General features: G+C 33.7%; 5 protein-coding genes across 8 annotated transcripts in view; 2 read left to right on the top strand and 3 right to left on the bottom strand.

The window, feature by feature from the left end:
• The window catches only part of LOC105463005 (phosrestin-2-like), a 52,437-nt gene extending 43,976 nt beyond the window's left edge, over positions 1-8,461 (top strand). For all 3 annotated transcript variants that reach the window (XM_011709992.1, XM_011709993.1, XM_011709991.1), the window contains 2 exons: positions 6,304-6,585; positions 7,075-8,461. In XM_011709992.1, coding sequence (XP_011708294.1) covers positions 6,304-6,585; positions 7,075-7,356 — 564 coding nt within the window. In that variant the 3' untranslated portion in view covers positions 7,357-8,461. The remainder of the gene's footprint in view (positions 1-6,303; positions 6,586-7,074) is intronic.
• The window catches only part of LOC105463006 (14 kDa phosphohistidine phosphatase-like), a 71,357-nt gene extending 61,253 nt beyond the window's left edge, over positions 1-10,104 (bottom strand). The window contains exons 1-2 of one of the 2 annotated variants that reach the window (XM_011709994.1): positions 9,996-10,104; positions 9,640-9,807 (exon numbers count right to left, since the gene is read on the bottom strand). In XM_011709994.1, the coding sequence (XP_011708296.1) occupies positions 9,640-9,807; positions 9,996-10,071 (244 nt within the window). In that variant the 5' untranslated portion in view covers positions 10,072-10,104. Of the gene's footprint in view, positions 1-9,639; positions 9,808-9,992 lie in introns of both variants that reach the window. The other variant, XM_011709995.1, reaches the window with a different exon arrangement.
• A 911-nt stretch (positions 10,105-11,015) lies between these two features.
• On the top strand, positions 11,016-14,931 carry LOC105463001 (polycomb protein Scm). Its single transcript, XM_011709984.1, has 8 exons — positions 11,016-11,403; positions 11,612-11,905; positions 11,990-12,231; positions 12,367-12,934; positions 13,259-13,459; positions 13,571-14,134; positions 14,474-14,628; positions 14,693-14,931. Exons 1-8 carry the CDS (start codon positions 11,376-11,378, stop codon positions 14,825-14,827), a joined length of 2,187 nt encoding a protein of 728 aa, XP_011708286.1. The 5' UTR covers positions 11,016-11,375; the 3' UTR covers positions 14,828-14,931.
• A 1,901-nt stretch (positions 14,932-16,832) lies between these two features.
• Positions 16,833-18,332, bottom strand: LOC105463000 (thioredoxin domain-containing protein 9-like). Its single transcript, XM_011709983.1, has 4 exons — positions 18,117-18,332; positions 17,778-17,958; positions 17,400-17,601; positions 16,833-17,316 (listed from the first exon to the last, which is right to left on the bottom strand). The coding sequence occupies exons 2-4, from the start codon at positions 17,952-17,954 to the stop codon at positions 17,051-17,053; spliced, it is 645 nt and encodes a 214-aa protein (XP_011708285.1). The 5' UTR covers positions 17,955-17,958; positions 18,117-18,332; the 3' UTR covers positions 16,833-17,050.
• Positions 18,333-19,160: 828 nt separating this feature from the next.
• On the bottom strand, positions 19,161-23,691 carry LOC105462999 (thioredoxin-related transmembrane protein 1-like). Its single transcript, XM_011709982.1, has 5 exons — positions 23,413-23,691; positions 22,937-23,098; positions 22,617-22,791; positions 22,397-22,498; positions 19,161-21,234 (listed from the first exon to the last, which is right to left on the bottom strand). The coding sequence occupies exons 1-5, from the start codon at positions 23,568-23,570 to the stop codon at positions 20,884-20,886; spliced, it is 948 nt and encodes a 315-aa protein (XP_011708284.1). The 5' UTR covers positions 23,571-23,691; the 3' UTR covers positions 19,161-20,883.
• Between the last annotated feature and the right edge of the window lie 250 nt (positions 23,692-23,941).

The raw sequence follows: 23,941 nt of genomic DNA, 5'->3' as shown, positions 1-23,941 counted from the left end.
GCTATTCTAAATAAGGAATTAAATGCAGTGTGACACAGAAAAAATATATTCTATATTTCAATATTTTTTAATCGATTAAATATGAGCACATGAAAAAAAAACTTCTATCTTATTGATTTAATATACTGCAATTATAAAACGTTCATTTAATCGCGGTATATGAAACGATAAAAATGAGAGTTTTTTTATCAACTTTAATAAAGAGGGTCTCCATTACCGTTTGCTTTTCATTGCAAAATAATTCATATTATAGCTATTTCACCGCTACAGAGATTACCGCTACAGAAATAATTTTTTGATAAATGTATATCATGTACAAATCGGATTAGATTCGAGATAAAATTCAGGATAAAATTTGGTATTACACGCATGTAGAAGCGTAACACTGAAAGAAAAATCAGAGAATGAATTTTTCTGTCACTACTTTCAAAATCGTGCACTATTTTTCGCTTTACAACTTTAATTGTTTAGCTACAAAAATATTTAAAAAAACAATCCTTTTCAATTGAAACAATATTGAGCTATATGAAAAAAAAAAAAAGAATTATTCGTCACATGAAGAATTGGTTCACGAAATTTTTCACTAAAAAAAACTCAATTATTTGCAAATAATCAAGGATTAATATCCTGTGAGTCAATCCTTGACTCTTAATTAAATCAGTCAGGATTTAACTGAAAAGCGTTTGCCTCTCTATAATGTGACCACCAATAGTCTATAACGACCTACGCGATCGTGACCACCAATAGTCTATAACAACCTACGCGATCGTGAATTAGATGGAAAATTGTACTCTCTACTTCCGTTGTTAACGAATTCCCACTCGTGATTCGACATATAGCAATCGACATTTCAAAGAGCACCGGATCGTGAATCCCACCAATTATTATTCCTTTTCCAATGCTCCTTAGGGATCCAAATACACATACTTGGGTATTCATGACCTGGAGCGTCTATCGGTCTCTCTTCCTATCAGACACACGTGTTTCCCATCCATTTATTCTTTCCGTTTGTTCTTTTTTTCTTGCCGCGACTTTCCGTGCACGCAACCGTCTGATGCCGGGATGCAAAAGTATAAGCGGCTCGCAAAAAAATAGATCGCGATCTCCTGCGTTACGGAACTGAAGGAAAATAGGCTTAACCGCCCGTAAAGGGATCAATCGGTGGCGTTTCCATTACGCTCGGCGATGAACCGTGACGGAAACTTTAAACAGGAAGGATATTATAAAAAATTGTCCTGAAGTTATTTTCTCCCTATTTAATCCAAAATTTATTCTACACTACAACAAGTCAAGTTCCGGAGAAAGTCGAGATTAGTTCACCGAGAGACATCTTAAAATGAAGATTTTTTAATTGCTTTATGCATGTGGAACGTTCTGCCGCGAGTTTCTATAAAAATCTCTTGAAGAAAAGGAACCATAATAAAATATTCAGTCATTTTTACAAACTTCTACCTGCTTAATTTTTTTTGCATTCTTCTTCATCTTGTTTTTTTTTTTTCAAATTCTCATAAAACTTGTGAACCTATATCATTTTAGTCCGAATCTTTCGCGCCAAATTGCAACATTAATTTGTAAATGTGTTTACAAATTTTAATTAATTAAATTTGAACAAGTCTAATAAGATGGATATATTTTTGGCTCCGCTATACGGTCTCATTTATTAATTATCAGAGAGATATATATAGTAGTACCACTCCCAGCTTTCAAGTTAACTATCGCCTTCGTTGGACTGTAAATTTAATAAGCTCGTTAGAACATTCATATCCCACGGGCTCAATGAAACTACCTCAGCGTCTTAATAAGAACATTGGTGACTCGCGTAACATGTTCAAACTTATGACAAATAAATAACTTTTTCGTAACAAATCGACTTTTCGAGAAAAAGTATCTAAAAAAAAGTAATCTATCCAATGTTCAATGAATTAATTTTCGATAATTCAGTAGTGCCTTATGCATCTGCGAACAATAAATTATGTGTAAATTATAACAAAATTGTTTCCCAAACTTCTTTCTTTTAAAACATATGTGATATGCATAAAATCAAAGATATCATCAGAATGATATAAATGTAATATTTATTACTACGATCATATTACGCGGCAATCCCTCGAATAACTTACTCGAATTACTTTACTCTCGTAATAATAATTTATCGAGCAAGTTTAAATGCACCAAACAGAACAAATTAAATTGAATAATGTCAAACATTTTTTTCTCTCTGCTGCCTTCTTATTTTCTGGATTTCTTTCAATATCTAGTGGCTGTTATAATAGCGTGAATCATCTCCCGGAGAGTTAAACGCTATGCGATAATATAATGCAGTTCTACCTCGCTACGACGCAAAAACTAAAAGAGAACATAATTGATTAGAGAAACTTGGTTTTTTTAAACAAAGTGACATCTCAAACTTTGTTAATATTCTCAACCAAGGGTAAATCATTCGGGAAGAATAAAAAGAAAATTGTAAGCTAAAATAGCAATGGAGAAAGGTGTACAGTAAATTCAACGCTATTTTATCTCGGAAAATGACAAGCAACATTTTTAATTTTTTCAAATATCAATTTTATACAAACCTAAGTTTGTTAAAAAAATATTGCTACATTATTTTCAATTCTTCGTTATCTAAAATTTTTAAAGTTTAGTTTTCTGTTTTAAATAATAATGCTATAATGTTCTTTATTTAGTAAAAAAAAAAAGTTTTTCTAACACAGAAGCTGTAATATATAAAAATTAATAAAGCAGTCAATATAAAATTAAAATTAAGTAAAAATGAATAAAAATTCTTCTACACAGACTCGCGCAAGTTATAGTACCAGTTTATTGAATAAATAAAACTATGTGTTTTGTTACCTTGTAAGGTAGAAATAAGGAGAGCAAGGTAGAAATCGTTGTACTCTATATCTAATATTCTTACGTCATGACTATTTGATTACTTGGCCTTTTACGTTCGTATAGCATTTGCACTTACGCTAAACTACTGAACTACTAACGTGCATCGGCGATGGGCTACCACAAAGTGAAACTTCGTAACCGATCTAATTTCTGAAGGGAGTAAATATTTGCACAGCAGCCGCGTTTTAGCATAAAATTTACATGTGTCTCGTTGAGACACACGAGGGGAAAGTATGCAAAATATTATTGCACAAATAAACATTACACTTGTATGCGAATTTGATTCTATTCGAATGACGGTAATATTCCGAATTTGAATTCATACTTTTATGAATTATAAACGATTAACAAATTTTTTATTGCCTTCGATTTCAAGAAATTCGGTCTGATTATTGCAGTAGAAAAAAATTGCGGAAAATAAACTGAACCATAGAGTTGTATGAAATTTTAGTATACTAAAATTAAATAAATCGTTATAACAATTGCTTTCAGCTTTCTTGATTGATACGTTTCTAAATATAAAAAAATGGGTTTATATTTATAATTCTGTTAGAATGTTTTGTAACAAAAAATTGTCAAACAATTATTTCTTTTTATGCACGCGATGTATACTCTATTTACGAATAAAATATATTTACGAACTTACTTAAATTATTCAATAAGATTCGCAAGGGAGTATTGAATTTAAAAATATTTAATAATTCGCAGATATTCTGTGCAAGAGAACTCGACAAATCCCTAGCATACATATTCCAGTTTCAATGCTTCACTTTCAGGCTCCTTTTACGGTTCCCCCGCGATCTAGGTGTCTGCAGTTTCGCACCTTAAAGCGAAATTAACGAACTTAATCCAGCTCTCTTAGTATACAAATACGATTACGTAAGTGGAACTTGTGTAATAAAACCACGGTTAATATTAGAGAGAAACAGAAACGCTCAGTAATTCCGCTTTATGTTCAACTCGCCCTAGTACACGTTAATCTATTTAGAAAGGGAAAAAAATGCAGAATCTAGATTTGGATGGAGATTAAAGCATGATTCGATTCTAGTATCGTTTAAAAAAAAAACGTTTTATTTTCTCGTATTTTATCTCATACGGAGATTTATTTAGTATCATCGTTTACAATATTTACCCTTATATACGCAAATCTACATATTTATATTTTACAAAAAAAATAAAAATATATAATTTATATTTACATAGAGCCCTAAAAAAATAGGTACACAGCCAATACAAATTTTGCTGTTGCTTTTTTTTAAATTTCTGTCATTTATATATTTACTAGTGAAAAAAAAATGCAGTGTCACAAAAATCCGTGGTCGTAGGACGCAATGAAATAATTCGGCAGATTCTACAATTGACACAAACCGCATGTCGCTAATCGAGGCTTAAGGGAAAAGCCTGTCAGGAAAGCGGAGGCTCAAGTAGCAATTGTTGGCCTGCAGAATATTGATTAATTCAAATTGTCAATTTCGAAGGGGAAGTTCAAGGAGACCGGCTGCCCTCGGGCAATAATAAGCAGTATACATATGCATCAACGAACAATTAAAACAGAAGACAAGCATTAGTAATATATACCGTAACAAAGTTAATTTAGAAATTTAGTAAGGAGTATTACAGATGACAAGGGTGAACTAAAACGCCGTAGACCGATACTTTGAACTGCCACGTAAAAATTACTTCTGAAATGTCGCAAAGTAATCGTCGTTATCTGCTCGTCGTCGTCTGCTGAGCTTATTGTCTTCTTCTACACGGTAGTTTAGACTCTCGCAAAAATCACTCTTTTTACTAAAACGTGCGCTACATCTGCAGAAACAAGTCTAGCAAGCGTAACGAGAATTGTGGTTACACGCGTCTGACTGCACGCTCAAGAATTCATAGCATCCTATCCGATGTCTAATTAAATATTCTATACATGAATGAGTAAGCCAATAAGCGTCGTCATAATTCAACTAGATGAAACAACTGAGAATTAGGAACAAAATTGTAAGCTAACTTTTTCGAAAAACAAAATGTTGAGAACCTCGAGTGGCTAATTTCTCTTCTCTCAAAACGTTAAAAGAGCAGCAAAATAAATTAAACAGAGATTCTATTGAATCGAAATGTCCATTGAGGGTAATCATGACATTGATGTCGATAAATGAATAACAATATTCTGTCGATTCTTTAATGTACATACCTTGCCATCTCATGAAATAAAGACAACAACGTACAAACAATATCGGCGATTTTCCCGGTAACGGACAGAAATCGACAGGAGCCATTTCCATATGATGTTATTTGCAAAACCACGGGGAGGAACGTCGCGCCGTTGAATCTATAATTCAATTTGTTTCGCACACATGCAAGGGGCAAAGGACAAAGAGGCGACGATACTGGCATTGAATCTGGCTACGATAATCCGACAGCGTTGATCTGTCCGACATTCCCTCCTTGCGAGACAACGCTCGCAAAACGAATAGAAATCTCTCTCGAGGAGAAATCAACCTGGGATGCCAAAGGTTACGCCGTGAGACAGGAAATTGCGCTCGCATCAAGCGCTTTTGAACTCTACTTCATTAACAGCAATGGAGAACGTTGTTTGAAAATAGGAGCACGGTACGCCCTACCGATATTCTGCCCACCAGCCAGAAAGGACGGGCGCAACCCCATGTTAACTCTGTTCCAACAGTTAGGCAAACAAACCGACACTCCTTGACCACCTGTAAGTTATATGAGTTACATTTCGTAATCAAATTGAAGTTCATGGTCAATATATGGATATAACGGACATCAACCGAATAACAATTGATTTTAGTGAATGATAAGCTGTATCTACAATCTATATGTATACATCAATAAGTTATATGAGTTATATTTCGTAAAATTTAAATTCGTGGCCAATACATGAATACAATAACGGACATCAACCAAACAACAATTGATTTTAATGTTTGATAAGATGTATCTATAATCTACATGTACATATAAATCTACTGGACAAAATGATCGGAAAGAGAATCGCTAAAAAAAAAAAAACAGGAATGATCTTTTTGACACTGTCGTTTTAAAATGTTCTGATCACCAACTTTATAGAGCACCTCCGAAGCTTTAGCTTACACGTATGTGATTTTGCAGAATCACATGTGCTTTTTAGAGATATTCTTATTACAGCGGCAAGATGCCGCGATCTTTTCAAGAGATAGTTTTTTTAATATACATCACTGCTAGTTTATTTTGATATAAAGAGGAAAATTGAGAGTTGATTTTTTAAATGAAATATTACATTTGTGAATTTATATATATGTAATAATATAATTATGAAGTAAAACTCCACTGATGTTTTACAGATAAATCAAATCAAATAAATTATGTTCGCAGTTACAGATAATTTAAAAGTTATCCGCATGTGATGAAATGTTTGCTTTACAGGTATTCGTCGTGCAACACGTGGACGTTTGTATGTTCAGCAACGGCAAATTCAAAAACGTTGTGGCCCTTATGTCGTCGCAAGAGGACTGTCCTCTGGGTCCAGGTGGTAATTTGAGAAAGACTTACACTCTCAGGCTTGTTAAGGGCACGACTAAAAATTGGATCGCCTTAGAGGACAGCTACACGAAAACCGGAGCGAGCCTGGCGTCAACGGTTACTAACCCTCGGAACGGGCCTGATGATAGAAACGTTTATACAATTTACGTATCTTATTACGTGAAGGTAATTTTTTAAATATAAAAAAGGAGGAAATATAATGAAGATCGTCAGATATGCTTATTTTTGAAAACTAAATTTTTGAAACCATTGTAGAAAAAATTCAAAAAGACTATTCTTTCGATATAAAAACATTATTCTAGAGAAAATTCTTTGATTTGATATTTCGTTTCAGATAAAAATCAATATAGATAATGCACAGTTTGTACATTCTCGACAACACAGATTGTCAAATTTGATGCAATATTATTTTAAGAACAAATAAGATATATATATTTTTTTCATTGATTTATCTCTATTTAATTTAGATGCACATTTCAAAACATTGTTTTCAAGAAAATTTATTAAAAAGCAATAATTATAATCTATAATTTGCGTTAAATTATGTTTTTAATAAAATTTTCCTCGAAAGCAATGTTTTGGGATGTAGCCTGGGATTACTACAGGTTATTATATTAAAAAAATGTTTTATGAAGATTTCGTTTTTTCTTTAAGGTTAAATTGTTCATCTCGGCGATGGGCGGTGAAGTATCTTTGAAGCTGCCATTCACGCTGATGCACAGTAACACGGATATGGATCTCGTGGGATTCCCGTCCCCTACCCGAGAGGCGTCGAAGGAATTTGGAAACAGCACGAACGAGATCACGGAGAAATCCGACAGTGGTAGCAGTCATCGGAATAAGGAGAACAAGCTGGAGGCTATTAAGGAGCAGAAGGAGTCGAGGGTGACCGACGTGGACCTGATAGAGCACTGCGAGGAGAGTGACAGCACCTGAGAGCGGGCGCAACGAGGCGACGCGGTGTCGCGGCCGTCTGTCAGGAAAAGTAGCGATGCGAAGGCCATCAAGAATTCCAATCACAAGACCTGCAGACTCAGCGTCAGCATTCAACGTGCTTGGTGCTGTTTCAGAAGGGCGTCTTAGTAAACGAACGGAAATCTGGTGGCAGTCAGTGACAATTGACTTGATATAACATTTTACTTTGCATCGTTGTGATCCTTACTGTTTTCTCACAGAAAAATCTCGTGACGCGACTACATCAAATAAGAGAAAAGAGGATAAGATAATGTATAGTGAACCCTGTCGTCAATTGTCATTAGAATCGTTGTACACGTAGATGTGGATATCTGGTTTTTTGTTTTTTTTTTTAAGAAAATGAAATGTAAATTCGGAAATGGTCAAATTATATGCAATCTTGGGAAAACAATGAACAAATATTGCGCTTTTCATTTTGTAGAGGAAATTTTATAGAAGTGAGATTAATTAAGATATTGTGGGATTTTCGTGGGAGATCGAAAAATTGTGCGCCAAGCATTCGCATATTATCGCACATTGCACAGATCCTAACAGGATTTTGATTTTATCGAGGAAAAGAGGTACATTCTGATGAATGTCTTTGTTGTAATCAAGTGTGTAAAGTTGCTAACTCAATGTATCATACATAAATCATTTCTTGGCATGAAAGGAGAAATTAAATTTCACTGAAAAATTATGATTTGTTTACAAATTTTTTCATCTAGTACTTTTACCATGTGAAAAGAAGAAAGTCTCTCAAGAAATATATATTCCTGTATATTTACACGGTTGGATAATATTAAGACATACATATATAATATATAATATATTCTTATATAAGCTACGAGAATGTCATCGCTAACTATACATATATCTGAAGCTTCGTGAATGGAAGTCGCTTGAAACTGTTTGCGTTTATATCTTCCTACTCATTTAATACCTATATGAAAAGTCTCCTACTGCCATCCTTAATCACTTGCAAACAGACTCTGCGTTCATTTCGAAAACATATGAAAGGATAGACATTTTTTCATTTTTGTATGTACATAAACTGAGAACTTATCTCTACAACCATCTATATGAAAAAGACGTAATATGTACTGAATTAAAAATATCGAAGATATTTTTTCAGAGTGAGATAAAGATCTATTTTTTATTATAACAATCGATGTACAAATTATCCCACTATCACTAGATAAAAGTTAAATTGTATATCTCTCGATAATTGTAAATTTAATTTCTTTTTAAGAATCTTGAATTCCTAATCAAGATTCTTAATAACAAGTTTTGACCTTATAACTATGACCAAGATAAAATATTTTAAAACATGTATTGAGAAATGAAAGTATATTAAAACTTAACTAAAAGAAATTAATTATCTATGCATATCTGAGCATTTATCTAAGCATTATCTGCTATATCGAAAACATTTTTTTATTTTCATATCTCTTTACAACTTCAAATCCATCGCATTTATCATTAATGCATCATTAGTGATAATGAAACACTTTGCACAATTATTATTCTTTTGTTTGCAAGTAATTATTGTATTGACTGGCCAATCCCACAAAAAATTACAAACTACAATGCAACTAATAAAAAAATAAATCATAGCAATCATTTCCAAATGAGATATTAACATGTCAAATCGCTTCTCTATCCACAATGAAAATATGTAAAGATGTACAGATTGTATCTTTAGCATTGTAAATAATAAATACATATATAAGTATTAGATTGTCCGAAAAGTTCATATGAGTTTTTCAACAAATGTTCTCTATAAGTGTTGCATAAGCTGTTAAGAGGGTGCTAATTAAAAAAAAAAGTTAATTTTTGATTAACTTAATCATAGTTAACTTAAAAAATATCTACAATATTCTGTTAACGTAAATAGAACCTACGAATCTTTTATAGTTTAATACATGCAAAGACACTAAGTTTAGAACGATAAGCTATGTAAATCAAAATTTGGAACAAGTATTTATGCTATAAATTAATCACCGATTACGTTAATCAAATTTTGATCAAAATTACTTTCAAACTTTATATAATATATACACAATAATATTTATAGCTAAAGTTTATAATTATTAAAATGGCTATAAAGAAATTACGAATTATTTTTATTATCATCGTTTTTCTGGACACTTTTTAAAATTAATTACTCGATTTTACTTTCAACATCACCCATATCCCTGACGTGCAACAATTGTTTGTTGATGCAACTAAAATATATGTATATAATGAACGTATTTACGGACTCACAGTGCCACTGCGCTCTCGCGTATCCCCTGACGATCTTCTTGCTCGTTTTACCGACGTCGTCCTGCACATCGATCAAGATATACTTGAATCTCCCGTGACCGTCGATATCCACATCGGGCACATTGTCTAACTGGGACATCCCGGTGAATTGACACGTACTTCTTAAGCCTGCAACAAACGAGCAATGTACAACATAACCTGACACGCGAACCGTTTCCATTTATATCCATCGTGTATCGCATCGTGTTGCCAATAACACACTTGACGTGTCCGCTAATCAAAATAACGCGGATCAACGTATCTCAAGTACTTCTACGCGCGACGTAACGTCACGCGTTGTAATCGTCTTTAAATACCTCTCGAAGCAATTTGCCGGCCGCTCGCTACCGCTAACCCAAACTTCAAAATTGCAGCCATGAGACACACGAGCATGCATTCTGTTTATCCGACACGTGGTTGGCTGATTTTCCCATTCGTACGCACGTTGGCTACGCTGCCCGCGCAAATTTGAACAGACTTTAAAGGTGTTAATAACTGGCGCAAACAAGAAGAGCGCATGCGCATCGAGTCACCTAAAAATAACCAGAACTAAAGTTACTAAGAGGCTGCGTTCCGATATTCACTAGCCACTGCCAGTGCTGAAAATCTATAGTGCACGTAACGTATATTATAGATTTTCAGTACTTGCAGTGAATATCGGAACGCAGCCTAGATTATTAAAGCTATTAATAAATAAAAGTATTCAGTAATCAAAGTATTCAGTGAATATAGTTTTCAGGTTCAGTAAAAACTGTTCATTAATTGTTTAATGAAAAATATTAATCAGAAAACTGAGAACAAAAGATTATTTTTACAGAGATTAATTAATCTATCTGTATAAAAATTGAACAGACTTTCGATTCTCTTAAGCCCATTTCTACAATGAAACTTAAGATTTAAGCTTTAGGGCGTTAATTCGTGATGTCATTTCCGTTCGTAAGGCGTTCCCGCCTTTTACTTTAGCCTTAACTTTAATTCTCAAGCGAATTGACGAAACTTCAATGCCAAAAGTTAACGGCTTAAAATCGAGCGCGATATAAGAACCAATCATCGCACTGCCTTCCATTGCCGCTTCTGCTTTCTGATTGGCTGCTTGGTCGTTAAAGCTTAAAGTTACAATCTTACAACGTTTAATTAATTGCAGACACTACGATGTAACGGCTTGAGTCTTAACGGTTTAAGATTTAAAAGCTTAAAATCTTAAGTCTTAAGTTTCATCGCAGAACGGGCTTTACATCAAACTATCAAAAGTTCTAACAGAGTAGCGTCACTGTGTATACGTGTATACATACATACTACACTGTGCTTGTATGTATATACACGAATTGCGCGGCGCGGCGCGCGGCGAAATTGAAGCAATATGGCGGATTGACACAACAATTTTTAATGCGCGATATGTAGATTATTTTGACTGTCGAGCTACACCGCGCGCTGCCCCGACGGAACGAATTGCGGTTGAAGCGAGGAAGCTCCACGAACGGCCGTTCCGTCGCGCGAGTGGACAATTCAGTGATCAATTCGGCTTCGCCGCCGCGCGATTGAGGCTACGTTCAACCTCGTAACCCCGCGGCGGTTTCGTGGCGCCGAAATTATTTCCACACAGAGCCACGAACCATGGGCCCGATCGTACGGTTGCGCTAGCTGGGCGGCTAGCGGCAATTTCACGTCGATAGTTACCCGCGCCGGTCGACGGTGGGATGTCGGCTACGCAGATTAAAGTGCGAGGTACGCGAAAACATTCGCAGGATTAACCTTATACGAGCTTGAGAGAATAATACGCCGTCTCTCGTCTATCTTCCCGCCTCGTCATCGCCGCCCCCGTCTTCCCGCGAATTTCTGTCACTCGGTCGTGATGCCTCTCGACGACGAATATTGTCAGAAAACGTCGTCGCAATAGAACGGGTGAATTGCCAATGCCTTTTGCGTGTTGCAGGTCCAGGGCGACCTCCGAAGGTGAAGCACTCCCCGTGTACGTGGTGCGGCGAGACCAAGCTACCCCTGAAGTATGTCCTACCCACGCAGAACGGCAAGAAGGAGTTCTGCTCGGAGACATGCCTGTCCGAGTCTCGCAAGACGTATGCACGGGGCGCTTGTGTACAGTGCGACAGCGTGATCAGAGGTACGCCGTTCAGATTGGAGCAGAAGGATGCTCCTACAAAGGATTTCTGCTCCTCGTTCTGCTTGAATGCGTATCAGAAGAAGGAAACGCAAGCGGACACGAAGAAGAGTAAGTTGATTGTATAGTTTTTATTTTTATATAGATCTGTACGAACTTTTTGTGGCAATTCGAACAAACGTTTGATTTGTGTAGACAACAGGGATCCATCATCGCCGTCTCCCGCTCCGTCTCCAGCTCCGTCTGGATTACCAAGCAATAATAATGTACCATCGACAACACAATCTTACACCAACACGAATAATCACACGACTGTATCCAATCCACCGTCAACGTCTACCGGATCGTTTCAGTACGAAACCTATCAGACCTTTGATTGGGATCTTTATTTAAAAGAAACAAATAGCACGGCGGCTCCAAACGAGTGCTTTAAACAGGTACAGTGCGATATATAATTTGGCCTGTTGTACAATTATACAAGTTTTATTTAATCCTACTAGAGTGTACATATAGATTCAGTGCTTGCAGGATACTGATCTTACATTGCGTATCATGCATTATTTTTATTTCAGCATGAAGTCCCGCCAACGAACGAATTTAAAATCAATATGAAATTGGAAGCGCTAGACCCACGAAACTTGACGTCAACTTGTATCGCCACGGTAGTAGGTGTTCTTGGACCGCGGTTAAGATTAAGATTAGACGGCTCTGATAATAAGAACGATTTTTGGCGATTGGTCGACAGTAACGAGATACATCCGATAGGCCACTGTGAAAAATCAGGCGGGATGCTTCAGCCACCGCTAGGCTTCCGAATGAATGCTTCAAGTTGGCCAATGTTCCTCCTAAAAACTTTAAATGGCGCCGAAATGGCACCGGCAAAAGTATTCAAACGTGAACCAAAGACGCCGCGCTCTAATTTGTTTGAGGTCGGACATAAGTTAGAAGCAATTGATAAGAAGAATCCACAACTTATATGCACCGCGACCGTCGGCGCAGTTAACGACGACATGATACACATTACGTTTGATGGTTGGCGCGGTGCTTTTGATTACTGGTGCCGTTATGACTCCCGAGATATTTTCCCTGCCGGATGGTGCTTCAAAAGTGGACATCCATTACAGCCGCCAAGACAAAAATGTACATGCAAAAATTATTTTATAATTTCTAAAGTAATCATATAGTTGTTGCAGATCAGTGTATATATATATATATACACAAATTGTCGAAAAGTGGATCGATCGGCAGATGTGAGATGTCAGTTACACAGTCTGATCCTTCCCAGTAACCTGATATTCTGCATCAAAGGCCCCGTCCAATGATCCATCGATCCACTCTTTGACAATTTTTTGGGGTTTATTATATATATATATATATATATATATATATATATATCAATGTTATATAGTATTTAAATACGTGTAATCGACATTTTAATAACATTCTCAATTTTAATCTATACAGCGGGTTCCAACAAATTTAGATCCGGCAGGTCTGGCAGTAATGTTATGTTAGTGATGGCAGTATCTGGAAACAATACCAGCACAACTGAGAACACTCCAGAACGTGCAGTTGCATTAGTAAGCCCCGCAGGTTCCAACTCATCATTACAGCCAGCTACAGAACCTGACACTAGCACAGCCAATACCAAGCCACTTGAAAACGGTCAGTAAATTATAATTTTACATAAAGCGCAAGTGATGTGCTGTATCTTCTACAAAATATAATAAGATTCACACAATAAACTTTAAATGACAACTTGATTTTACATTGCAGTTACGCTTTATGTCAATCATAAATGTCACTGTGGGCCATATTTTGATAATAGAAAGGTGAAAGCGATGCCAGCGCAATTTGGCACTGGTCCTATGACAACTGTTGCAAGAGACATCTTCCAAGCATTTTTAATGGCTGCTCTGAATCCCAGGCAAATATTGACTTTACTGAGAAATGGCAAAGGCGAAACCATAAATTTGAGTTTGGGAACTTTGAAGAAGCCTACCGTCGTCAGGTTACCCGTTTTCCTGGAAGAGGAAGACTTCTATGCATACATTAAGCAGCAACTCGAGGACCTCCGTACATGTGAATACATGCTAATCCGAAGGAAAGAACCTTGCAGCAAATGTCTTAATACGCCATTGTTACAACAACCACAATCCACCAATAATGAAGAAGCGAATAATTCTGCAGGAGAGAAACGAAGATGGTCATCGGATAGTCAACGAAATTTAAATTTAACTCAGCAACAACAAATACCGCAAACTACTGTGCAAAGTACAAATAATTCTCCTACAGAGACATCCCCTCCACTTGCAAAGCAAGCTCGCAAATCTGTTCCCGGTAAATATTTCATATTTTTCACAAAGCTTTATTTTGTATAAGTAAAACTGCGAATTGCAAGAATATTTATAATTTTCTTATATTTTGTTTATAAAAAAATTATTTAAAACTCATAAGGATTTTTGATCAAATTTTTATATTATATGAAAAGACTGAAGAATCTCCTTAAGAATATATGGATATAATTATTGTTCTATTGCTCAGGATAATGTAACATGTAAAAGAATTTTGCACTATTTCTACAAAGCTTGAATATATAAAATAAATTGATGATTAAATAAACCTACTAATTAAACAGACATGCTGATTAAGAAACGTATTTATGACATTTATGTACAGAATTGGAAGCAGCAACGTCCACTACTCAATCTGAAACCTCTGGAAATCGTATTCCTTCGACAGAGCCGGCGGATTGGACTATTGAAGATGTAATAAATTATATTGCTATTACAGACCCTGCATTGGGACAACATGCAGATTTGTTTAGGAAACATGTGAGTTAAATATAAACAGACATTTAACTTGTTTTATTATCAAATTAATAATGACAATTTTTAGGAAATTGATGGCAAGGCTCTACTTCTTCTCAATAGCGACATGATGATGAAGTATATGGGGCTAAAACTCGGGCCAGCACTTAAGATTTGTAATTTAGTTAACCGTATTAAAGGTAGACGACACATGCTTATGTGATTTTCTCAGATATGAATACCTGTATAGTGATCTGAAACACATGCATTTTATGCATTTCATCATTCAGTTAATCGGATTTATATTTTCAATAAGAAAAATAAATTAATATTTATGTTTATGATACTGTCAATATATACATTTACACTATTGATTATTTTTTTGAATTATATTCAAATATATTCATAATTTTAAAGTTTCAATAAGCAAAAATTCAAGTTAAGTTTTTTGAATTATCAAAACATTACTTTGTTGTTTCAGAAAAGTATAAATTTGCATTATAGCTGTAACGCAAGTATTTTTGTTAATAAATTTACCATTGCCCTATAAGTATTATATTAGCCTAATTCGATTCCATGTATTAGATAAGCAGTGATGAAACATCTTTAAATCTAATATAGTTCTTACGTACACTCATATATGTGCTCACAAAAGATAATGACATTTCATATAAAATTCTTGTAAATATAGTCATGCCGTATGTTATTTTGCAGTACTATGAAATACATATATTGTAAACGAGATATTTGTGTCTTGTGATATTTTCATAAGTAACGTTCATGATATCACAGATTAAAACATTTTTTATAATGATACTTTAATTCTGTTCATACATGACATTACTGCAAATATGTTTAGTTTACTATTGTACATTATTCGACATATCCCGATGCAACGATTTAACTGACTTCTAAGTCTTTTATGACTAATAAGTCTAATTTATTGACTTCTAAGTCTTTTATGACTAATAAATTTTTCAAAACTTAAAAAATTTAATTAGATTATTTTTTTCTCATTCAAATATAAGATAATAGATTAAAGATTTTTGTTATGTTTTAGATGATAATATTTGAATACATATACCTTCTTTTAAAGTAAACCAAAATTTATAATGCTTTTTCCATTGTGTGTTAGTTTTTTTTTTATTATATATAATATGCTACAAATATTTCGGAATATTTTAAAATTAGTCAACTGTGTATGACTTATCATTACATTACTACTGTGATATTCTTGATAACTTGTACAGCAATCTCTCATGTTTCATGATACAATTGCAAATATATGACAGTTTATACACAATACACGGAGTTACTATTTCTCTATTTTATTGTATAGCTCCATAAAGTTATTTCCATTTTGCTTTCTATTATAAGATCCAAAAAGTCGTATTGTCTCTCATTTGTGTGAAATTGTTATTGTAAATATACTAAAATTAAACGGATGTTATGACTTATACACACAATCTGCTTCAAAAATTTCTGAACTTTTTTCTATAAGTTATATAAAGTTATCTATTAAAATAGTATGGAATTATTTTCTATGAAACTTTATTTCTGACTCTGTACAGCTGTATTCCTCAACGTTGTATTATTTATTTGCTGTAACGACAAAAGTGAAAGTACGTTTTTGAGAAAAGTAATGGAACAAACCGAATATATTGATTCCAAAAGATGTCTTAATACTTGGTCATCTACCATCTATTATTTATTTGATACAGCTTTCTCTGATTATTTTCTACCGAAGTTAAAAATAAAGTATAATATTTTAACGATCTCGAAAATGATGACAGAAAATTTTAATCGAGATTATTTTTCTTATAAAAAGATTACCAGAGATATTTCCAAAAAAAATGTACAATTGCTACAAAGATTTAGCGAAAGACTTCTAAAAATTATTTTCGATGGAATGTACTTTGAATAATTAATAAATGAAATTACATATAAGAAATAATTTTAAAGAAAATTCGGAAATTTTTGAGACAGACCGTGTATGTTATTTTATAATATTTTAAATATACAAATTGATTATCAAGGCATAAGATGAATCTTCTATTTCTTTCCTATATGTATGTGTGTATTTATTTTCAGCACATGAAAATAATTTATCTCAAATTATGAAAGGTAATATATATTTTTACGATATTACTATATAATTTATTTTAAATTATATAAATGTTACGAGAATATTTTTCTTCGATTTCTATAATTTCAATTAGACGCATTTATTGATATTTTAATGTAAATATAATTTAAAATATGTTAGTATAGACAATTTAACTATTATGCTAAAAAATTAGATACATTCCAAGTATTAAAATATAAAATTTATCATATCTTTATTGTAAAAAAGCTCACTAATATGAAACGAGACTAAGAATATAATTCAAATTTAATACATGAGAAAAATGAATATACAAATAAATTGTTGTATCTAGATGCAATCTCAGTCGTCATCAGAGTCATCTGAGGTACGTCCCTTGATGGTCTTGGGTTTCGAAGGTCCAAATATATTAAAGGGTTTTTTACCAGTTTCTGACGATTGCACATCATCGTCATAATTGATCACGCCAGATTGTGCAAGACGGCATTGCAATGTTTGTGTGGAAAAATCATCACAGTTTCCTAATTCGGTAAAACCCACAATATAATCCTTGGTTTTACCATTCACAATTAAGGCAATTGTAGGTATAACTCTGATCCGTAATCGTTCTGTAATACACAAATAAATATTATCAAATTTAAGTATGCCACTATCAAAATATATTTGAGAAAGACATCTCATGCAATAATACCTGTTAAAAAGGGACATCTCTCGACGTTCAGCTTACAGAATCTCGCTTCGATGTGTTTTTTCGCAAGAATCTTTAAATGATGATCCACTATTTTACTTCGTGGAGAATCATCTTTGTAGAATAAGCAAACTATATTCTCAGACTTTTTCGATACTTCAAAGAATTCTTTCTCGTCGTACAACTCAGCATATTCTCCGTGACCCTGTAGCAGTATGCAGTTACACATGTATTAAAAAATGTGTGTTGTTATACAATACTTTGTACAACAGTTGTACAATATTTTCAGACATAAATTTGTATACATGTTCCTGATGCAATATTTAGAATTCTAGTATTAAATATTCTAATGCAAGCATAAACATGCCAGAGGCACATTACCGAAGCCAGCCAATCCTGCTTCTGTTTTTGCATTCGTTTGAGCTCATTCAGTCTGTGTGTGCGTATCTTTTCATAATCGTTGATATCCAAATTGTCTAACTTCTCCAATTCTGCGTCTAACTGCTGCTCAACATGATTGGCAACTTCTATGACTTTCTGTTGAATTACAGACTCCATATCGCTGTCAATTGAAAAGACACTCGTGAATACTTTGTGCATCCATTATTTTCTTACCGGTATGTCATAAAAGAGGTACAAAAAGTTACAATGCAAAATGAGAATGTGCCATACAGTGTGAACGTTAACATTAAATACAAAATAAATATAATGAAAAAATACCAATTTGTTAGAATTTTTATTCTTCTACTTTAAATGTTCGGCGTTAAGAACGGAAATTTTGTTTCTTAATTCGGTGATAACTTGATTTTTTTAACTTCGCAATCCGTATTCACAATCCAAGGCACTTCTTAACCATATATAGAAATGTCACTGCTAAGCGTGGGACGCGAGAAGCATGATGCTCCTTGTAGTGCAAATGATAGTTGACCAAAATGTGCGTTCACAAACTGAGCAATATGCAGTACATAATTGTCTTTGAATTTCTCTCTCTCTCTCTCTGTCTTCATATCATGGATGCACTCACAAAAATTATAATTCTTTTTTCAATGACTTTTGGAACACATTAGACATGCGTGCGCGAGCGCAAATAATGTTATATAGCATTTATTATGAAATTATTTTTTTTTTAACAAAAATAAATATAATTCATTTTTTTTATATTTTGCGAAAAGAGAAATATTATTATAAGGTATACGTATTATTATAAGAATACATAAGGTATTAATAAACATAAAAAAAGTATATATATTTAAATTTCTATTTTAATAATTTTTTAAAACAAATCACAATCTTTTGGGAAAGATTGTGTAATATTTCTAATATTTTATTTTTATTTAATAATATGAATTTGCGAAATATATGTATTTTATTGGAATATTCGTTCCTTTTTAATTTATATCAATAAACACACATATATTATTTAATATTTAAATTACATTACTATTACAGTCACGATTACGTTTTAATGTATAAATACGATAAGGATATTAAGGATAAAAAGATCTATAAAAATTGTGTGTATCATTGATTTAAATTGTATTTATTAAAACTTTATCAGGCAGTAAATATTACAGAGTTTATTATTTTTATTAGCTTCACGCTGATTTCTTCTTAATATTAATAATTGATAATATCCTATTTATCAGAGGAATAATTAAAAGCCTAAATATATAAACCGTGTATCAGTAAAGCAGAAAAATCGACTTGAATATAGAACAGGTTGTTTATAAAATAGTTTTACATTAATCAGATTATCAAAATAAAATAATATTAAATAACGAGAGTTCTGTATTTATATATGTAATGTCATTGTTATTAGGGAAATTTTAATCTGATGTATTATATGATTAAAAATAATATGCGGAAGACATTGCAGTATAGTAAAAATAAATAATTCACTGAAAATCATCTTCAAATATATGTATATACAAACAATGAAAATGTAAACAATATTGGATAATCATGCTCTTTTAAAGACAAAGGTTTCATTTATTCATATTCTACGTATAGCATGTGCTTGCAATAAAATGGAAGAAATTTTTTTAAAATAGTCATGTTCTTTCTAATTCAATCTATTTTTACATTATATAAATGTCAGCAAAATTAAACTCAAACGTAGCAAGTTAAAAGTAGGCCTTTATAAAAATGCAATTTAAGTTTTATTGCGAAAGATAATACTGTTCACTTTCCAAATTAAATTAATTTAATTAATTTTCATGAGTAGCATTAATAATTATACTATAATTTATTAAGAGAGCGAGAAAGAGCAATCAGATTCACAGAAAATCAGTATATAAAATATTTTGTGTAAAAGCTGCCAGAAACAATATACATGCAATGACCACAATCCCTAATAACTGACAATAATAAACATCAGCTATTAATATATTAATATCTCAATTAGACTATTAGTGAAAAGACTTATGATTTTCCTTTTTATATAAATAAATGCGTGATTATGTTAAATGACTATAATTGCAAAATACTATAAATATATATATATATATACCTATATATATATATTTATATTTGAAAAATATGTGTGCATATATAAATCTTATAAAAGTAATCATTACTCTTAAGTAGGTTTCAATTCATTTTTTACTATTTTAAAATATTTCATTCAAAAATGATTGAAAAAAAAAAAATTGTAAATAGACTTTCGTAATATTTTTATATATCAACTATAATTAATAGATTTATAAATGGTCTTGCAACGTGTAACCTTAAAGAAGGTAATAAATGCTATTACAGCTCTTTTCCCAATTTCTAAAGATTAGAGACTTAAATGTGATGTTACTATCATACATATGACTTCAACATTTCTGCCTTTCTTTCATCACTATATGAAATATAAATAATTTAAAAAATAATATCAAGTATCTTTTAGATCTATTCTTTCAAAAAAAAAAGTTTACAAATATTTTGTAGAAAACACACACTAAAAGTAAATTTCGTAACTTCAAAAAAGTTTTTTTTAGTCATTTCGAAGACTTTCAACTATCGTGTATAATCGACTTGCTACTCTGTTAAATGTATCTGTCGTGATCTTGATAGGGTCCTTTTAACACGTTTATATTTTCTCATTGCTTCAACGAGAGGTTTAAGCACCCTGAGAACATTCGACAGCAGGAACGCCTGCAAGATTCTACTGTAAAATTTTACTGAATAATACCTGAAGTGTCCCATTTCCATATTTTCAAAATGTATTTGTAGATAAGAAAACGTTTTACAGGCAATGACAATCTGAAATTTTCATTCACTGAAATTTTTAAACATAGCCAAGAGACGGCAGGCGGCGCCTATACTTCTTTCAATCATTCTCTTGGACGATCCACATCACTTATCCATATTTTGAGATGCGAGACAGTATCATGTCGCATTTGGCGCATTACAATGCACAGGAATGACTTTGGGAGTACACCACCAAGGGTTAGTCGCAATTAATTCAAGTTTGAATATTTACATTTAAACGAATTTAATATATCTAATCAGCCTTACGTGGCTTACGCTTGCGAACATTCGGACTACTGGTATCAGCCTTGGTATCTTTATCTTTCTCACTCGCTTCTACTTCCTTCGCCTCAGCTTCCTTCGTTTCAGATCCCTTTGCTTCAGATTCCTTCGCCTCGGATTCCTCTTGTTCCAGTTCTAGTTCTGGAGGCATTTCAGACTCCTCTTCGTCTATCAAATCGTCCCCGATATTTTCGGCAATTTCATCCTCGTCTGAATTTTTCTCCTGACCAGCGCCATCCGTTGCGCCACCGGTCTTCTTCTTCTTGCCTTGTTGCTGCGACGGTTTTTGTGGAAAGAGGAAGTCGATCACGCACACAATGAGCTACAATTACAAGTACAGTTAACAATCACCTTAGCCATATAAATTTTATATATTACATAATATAAAACATATCATTGGAACGGAAGTGTGGGGATGAATAGAAAGAAGAGAGGTGGAGGAGGGGCATGAGAGATTAAGTGGACTATGGGGTTAAATTGGAGGATGATGCTGGGTTATATGGTAAGAGAGAAGGTGGAGAGATGGATGATGAGAGAAAGAGTGGATAGAAGGACATGGGAAAAACGTTGGAAGAGGGAAGGGGAGGGGGGTTGCAAGAAAATACTGGGGGGAAATGAAAGGTGAGAAAAAGAGAGGGTAATAGGAAGACAGGAACAAGATAAAAAGGAATTTTTAAGAGAGAGGAGAATGAGAGAGCAGGATTGGTAGTATATGAAGTAATGGAAAAATGAGACAGAGAAGAAAAAGATGAAAAAGAATAAGAGAGTCGAGGTATACAATAAATGGTACAAGGTGATTAAAAAGGAAGGAGTATCAGAATGATCAGAATATTTAAAAAAGGGATGGACGAAAGAAAGATGGAGAAGAATAATAATATGTAGAATAGGAAACAAATTAAAAGAATTGTATTGAACAAGAGAGAAGAGAAAATGCAGGAGATGCGGGATGGAGGAGGAAACGTGGGAACATATATGGGAAAGATGTACAAAAAGAATGAAAGGGGAAAAGGAGACATGGCAGGAGGTGGTTGGGAAGATTTTGGAAGAGGAAGGGGAGAGAGAAAAATAGTTGGAGGAAGTAATGAAGAAAAGGAGAACAAAATAATTGAGAAAAAGGAAAGGAGAAAAAGGAGAGAATGGGAATAAAAGAGTGAGAATGAAAATGAGAAAGTTAGAGAGATAAATGAGGGAGAAAAAAAGAAAGAGATGGAAGGATGAGGGAAACGGAAGCCCAAGGATAGGATAAAAGATAGTGTAATTAGAAAGCGAGTGGCGTGCATGTGTATATAAGTAGGATAGGATAGCCTTTAAGTGCGAAGAATGTGGTTAGTATGTAAGTTAATATTCAGATAATTATAAAATAGAGTAGTAACAGATTATATTACAACAATTGTTGATATATGATGCAAAGAAACTCAAGACTTTGTAATCTGAAAGGGATCAATAAATGTTCTAATCTAATCCATAAAACATATAATTCTTACCAATCCTAATATTGTGCCCAAAATAACCGTTGCAACAGCAAAAATCAAGTAACTACCCCATACAGGTACTCCAATATCTTCCAAAAGTTGATTGTGGATATTCTGAAAACAACAATGTTGTATTGAAATTTTTGTTACAAAAATATAATTTTATTTTACACACACATATATATATATATATATATATATATATATATATCATACACACACAAATACTTACACGTAACATTTGGGCCAGTTTGAAAAATTGACTTAAAAATGACATGTGGAATGAAGTTGGACTTTTCCAATTAGATATCGGATCCACTTTCATCCATGTTTTTTTGGATACAAATTCAATCAAGGAGGCTTTATCTCTCGGGCTCTTATACTGTCTGAATATCCCATTGTTGACACTGGAAAACAAAAAATAAATTCTAAGATATGTAGCTATTCAATACAAATTTCTTCTTTGGTTTGCAAATTTTAGAAAATAATTGTGTATTTATTATGTATTTTATGTGTACAACAAAATATAAACTATTAATATGGCAAACTTACTGATATATCGTAGGCAAAGCTGTAACCAAAAATCTGCCACTAAGACCTGGAGAATCTGTCACATCTATCTTTCCAACATTGATATTTAGATCCTTCTTGGATAATGCAAGATCCTCCCAGACTGGTTCAAGTGCTTTACAAGCCGGACACCACGGTGCATAACTAATAAATAACACAATACATTCAATTGTAATAAATTATCATATCATTAAAAACAAATTTTTAAAAAACATATATGTTATAATAATCGTTAAACTGTACAATTTGGTTTAAATGTACAAGCTTTCCACAATGCTATCGAAATACAAAATACACGTATATCTCGTCGAGTTGAATCTAACTCGCGTGACTCTCCGCGTCCTGCCTGTGTTTTCCTCGACAGGAATTTTAACCCTCGTCAAATTCGACAATCAAATTCGTGTACTTTTTGACACGCCATCAACCACGATGTCGACGTGCACGGTGTCAGCACTTACAACTTAACCATCCACTCTCCCACGAGCATGCGATCCCAGTTATCCTCGTTCAGATGCACCACCTGACCGCCTTTCGTTCGCCGCGTGCTCGTGTCCACGTTCGCGCTCGTGTACGCGGACAACAGCGCGACGTAGACGATGCAAAATACGGGACCCATCCTGGCGTGCAACGTCTCACCGTTGAAAATTTTAACCAACACTCACCGGCGCCGCACACCGCACACGACGCCAAATGCCACTAACCGCCGACTAAAAGTGTAAAGTGCAAACTCTTGGATTTTGCGCCGGCGACTACCGTGAATTACACGTAGCACTAGAACTGGTTTCAGCGCCGCTGGAAAGTGCACATTGAACTACAAACTAGAGAGACCAATGAGAAACACACGTAGGACGAAAAACGTGCTTCTCATTGGTCTCTCTAGATGGTAGTTCAATGTCCACTTTCCAGAGGCGCTGAAACCAGCTCGAGTCGCCCTCGCAGCTACATCGCGGGAAAATTCTAGATGATACGATTCGTGTGCGAGCTACG

This window comes from Wasmannia auropunctata, unplaced genomic scaffold (genome assembly GCF_000956235.1).
Source record: "Wasmannia auropunctata unplaced genomic scaffold, wasmannia.A_1.0 LD336092.1, whole genome shotgun sequence".
Taxonomy (NCBI): Eukaryota; Metazoa; Arthropoda; class Insecta; order Hymenoptera; family Formicidae; genus Wasmannia; species Wasmannia auropunctata.
This window is presented reverse-complemented; position numbering and strand designations above follow the sequence as displayed.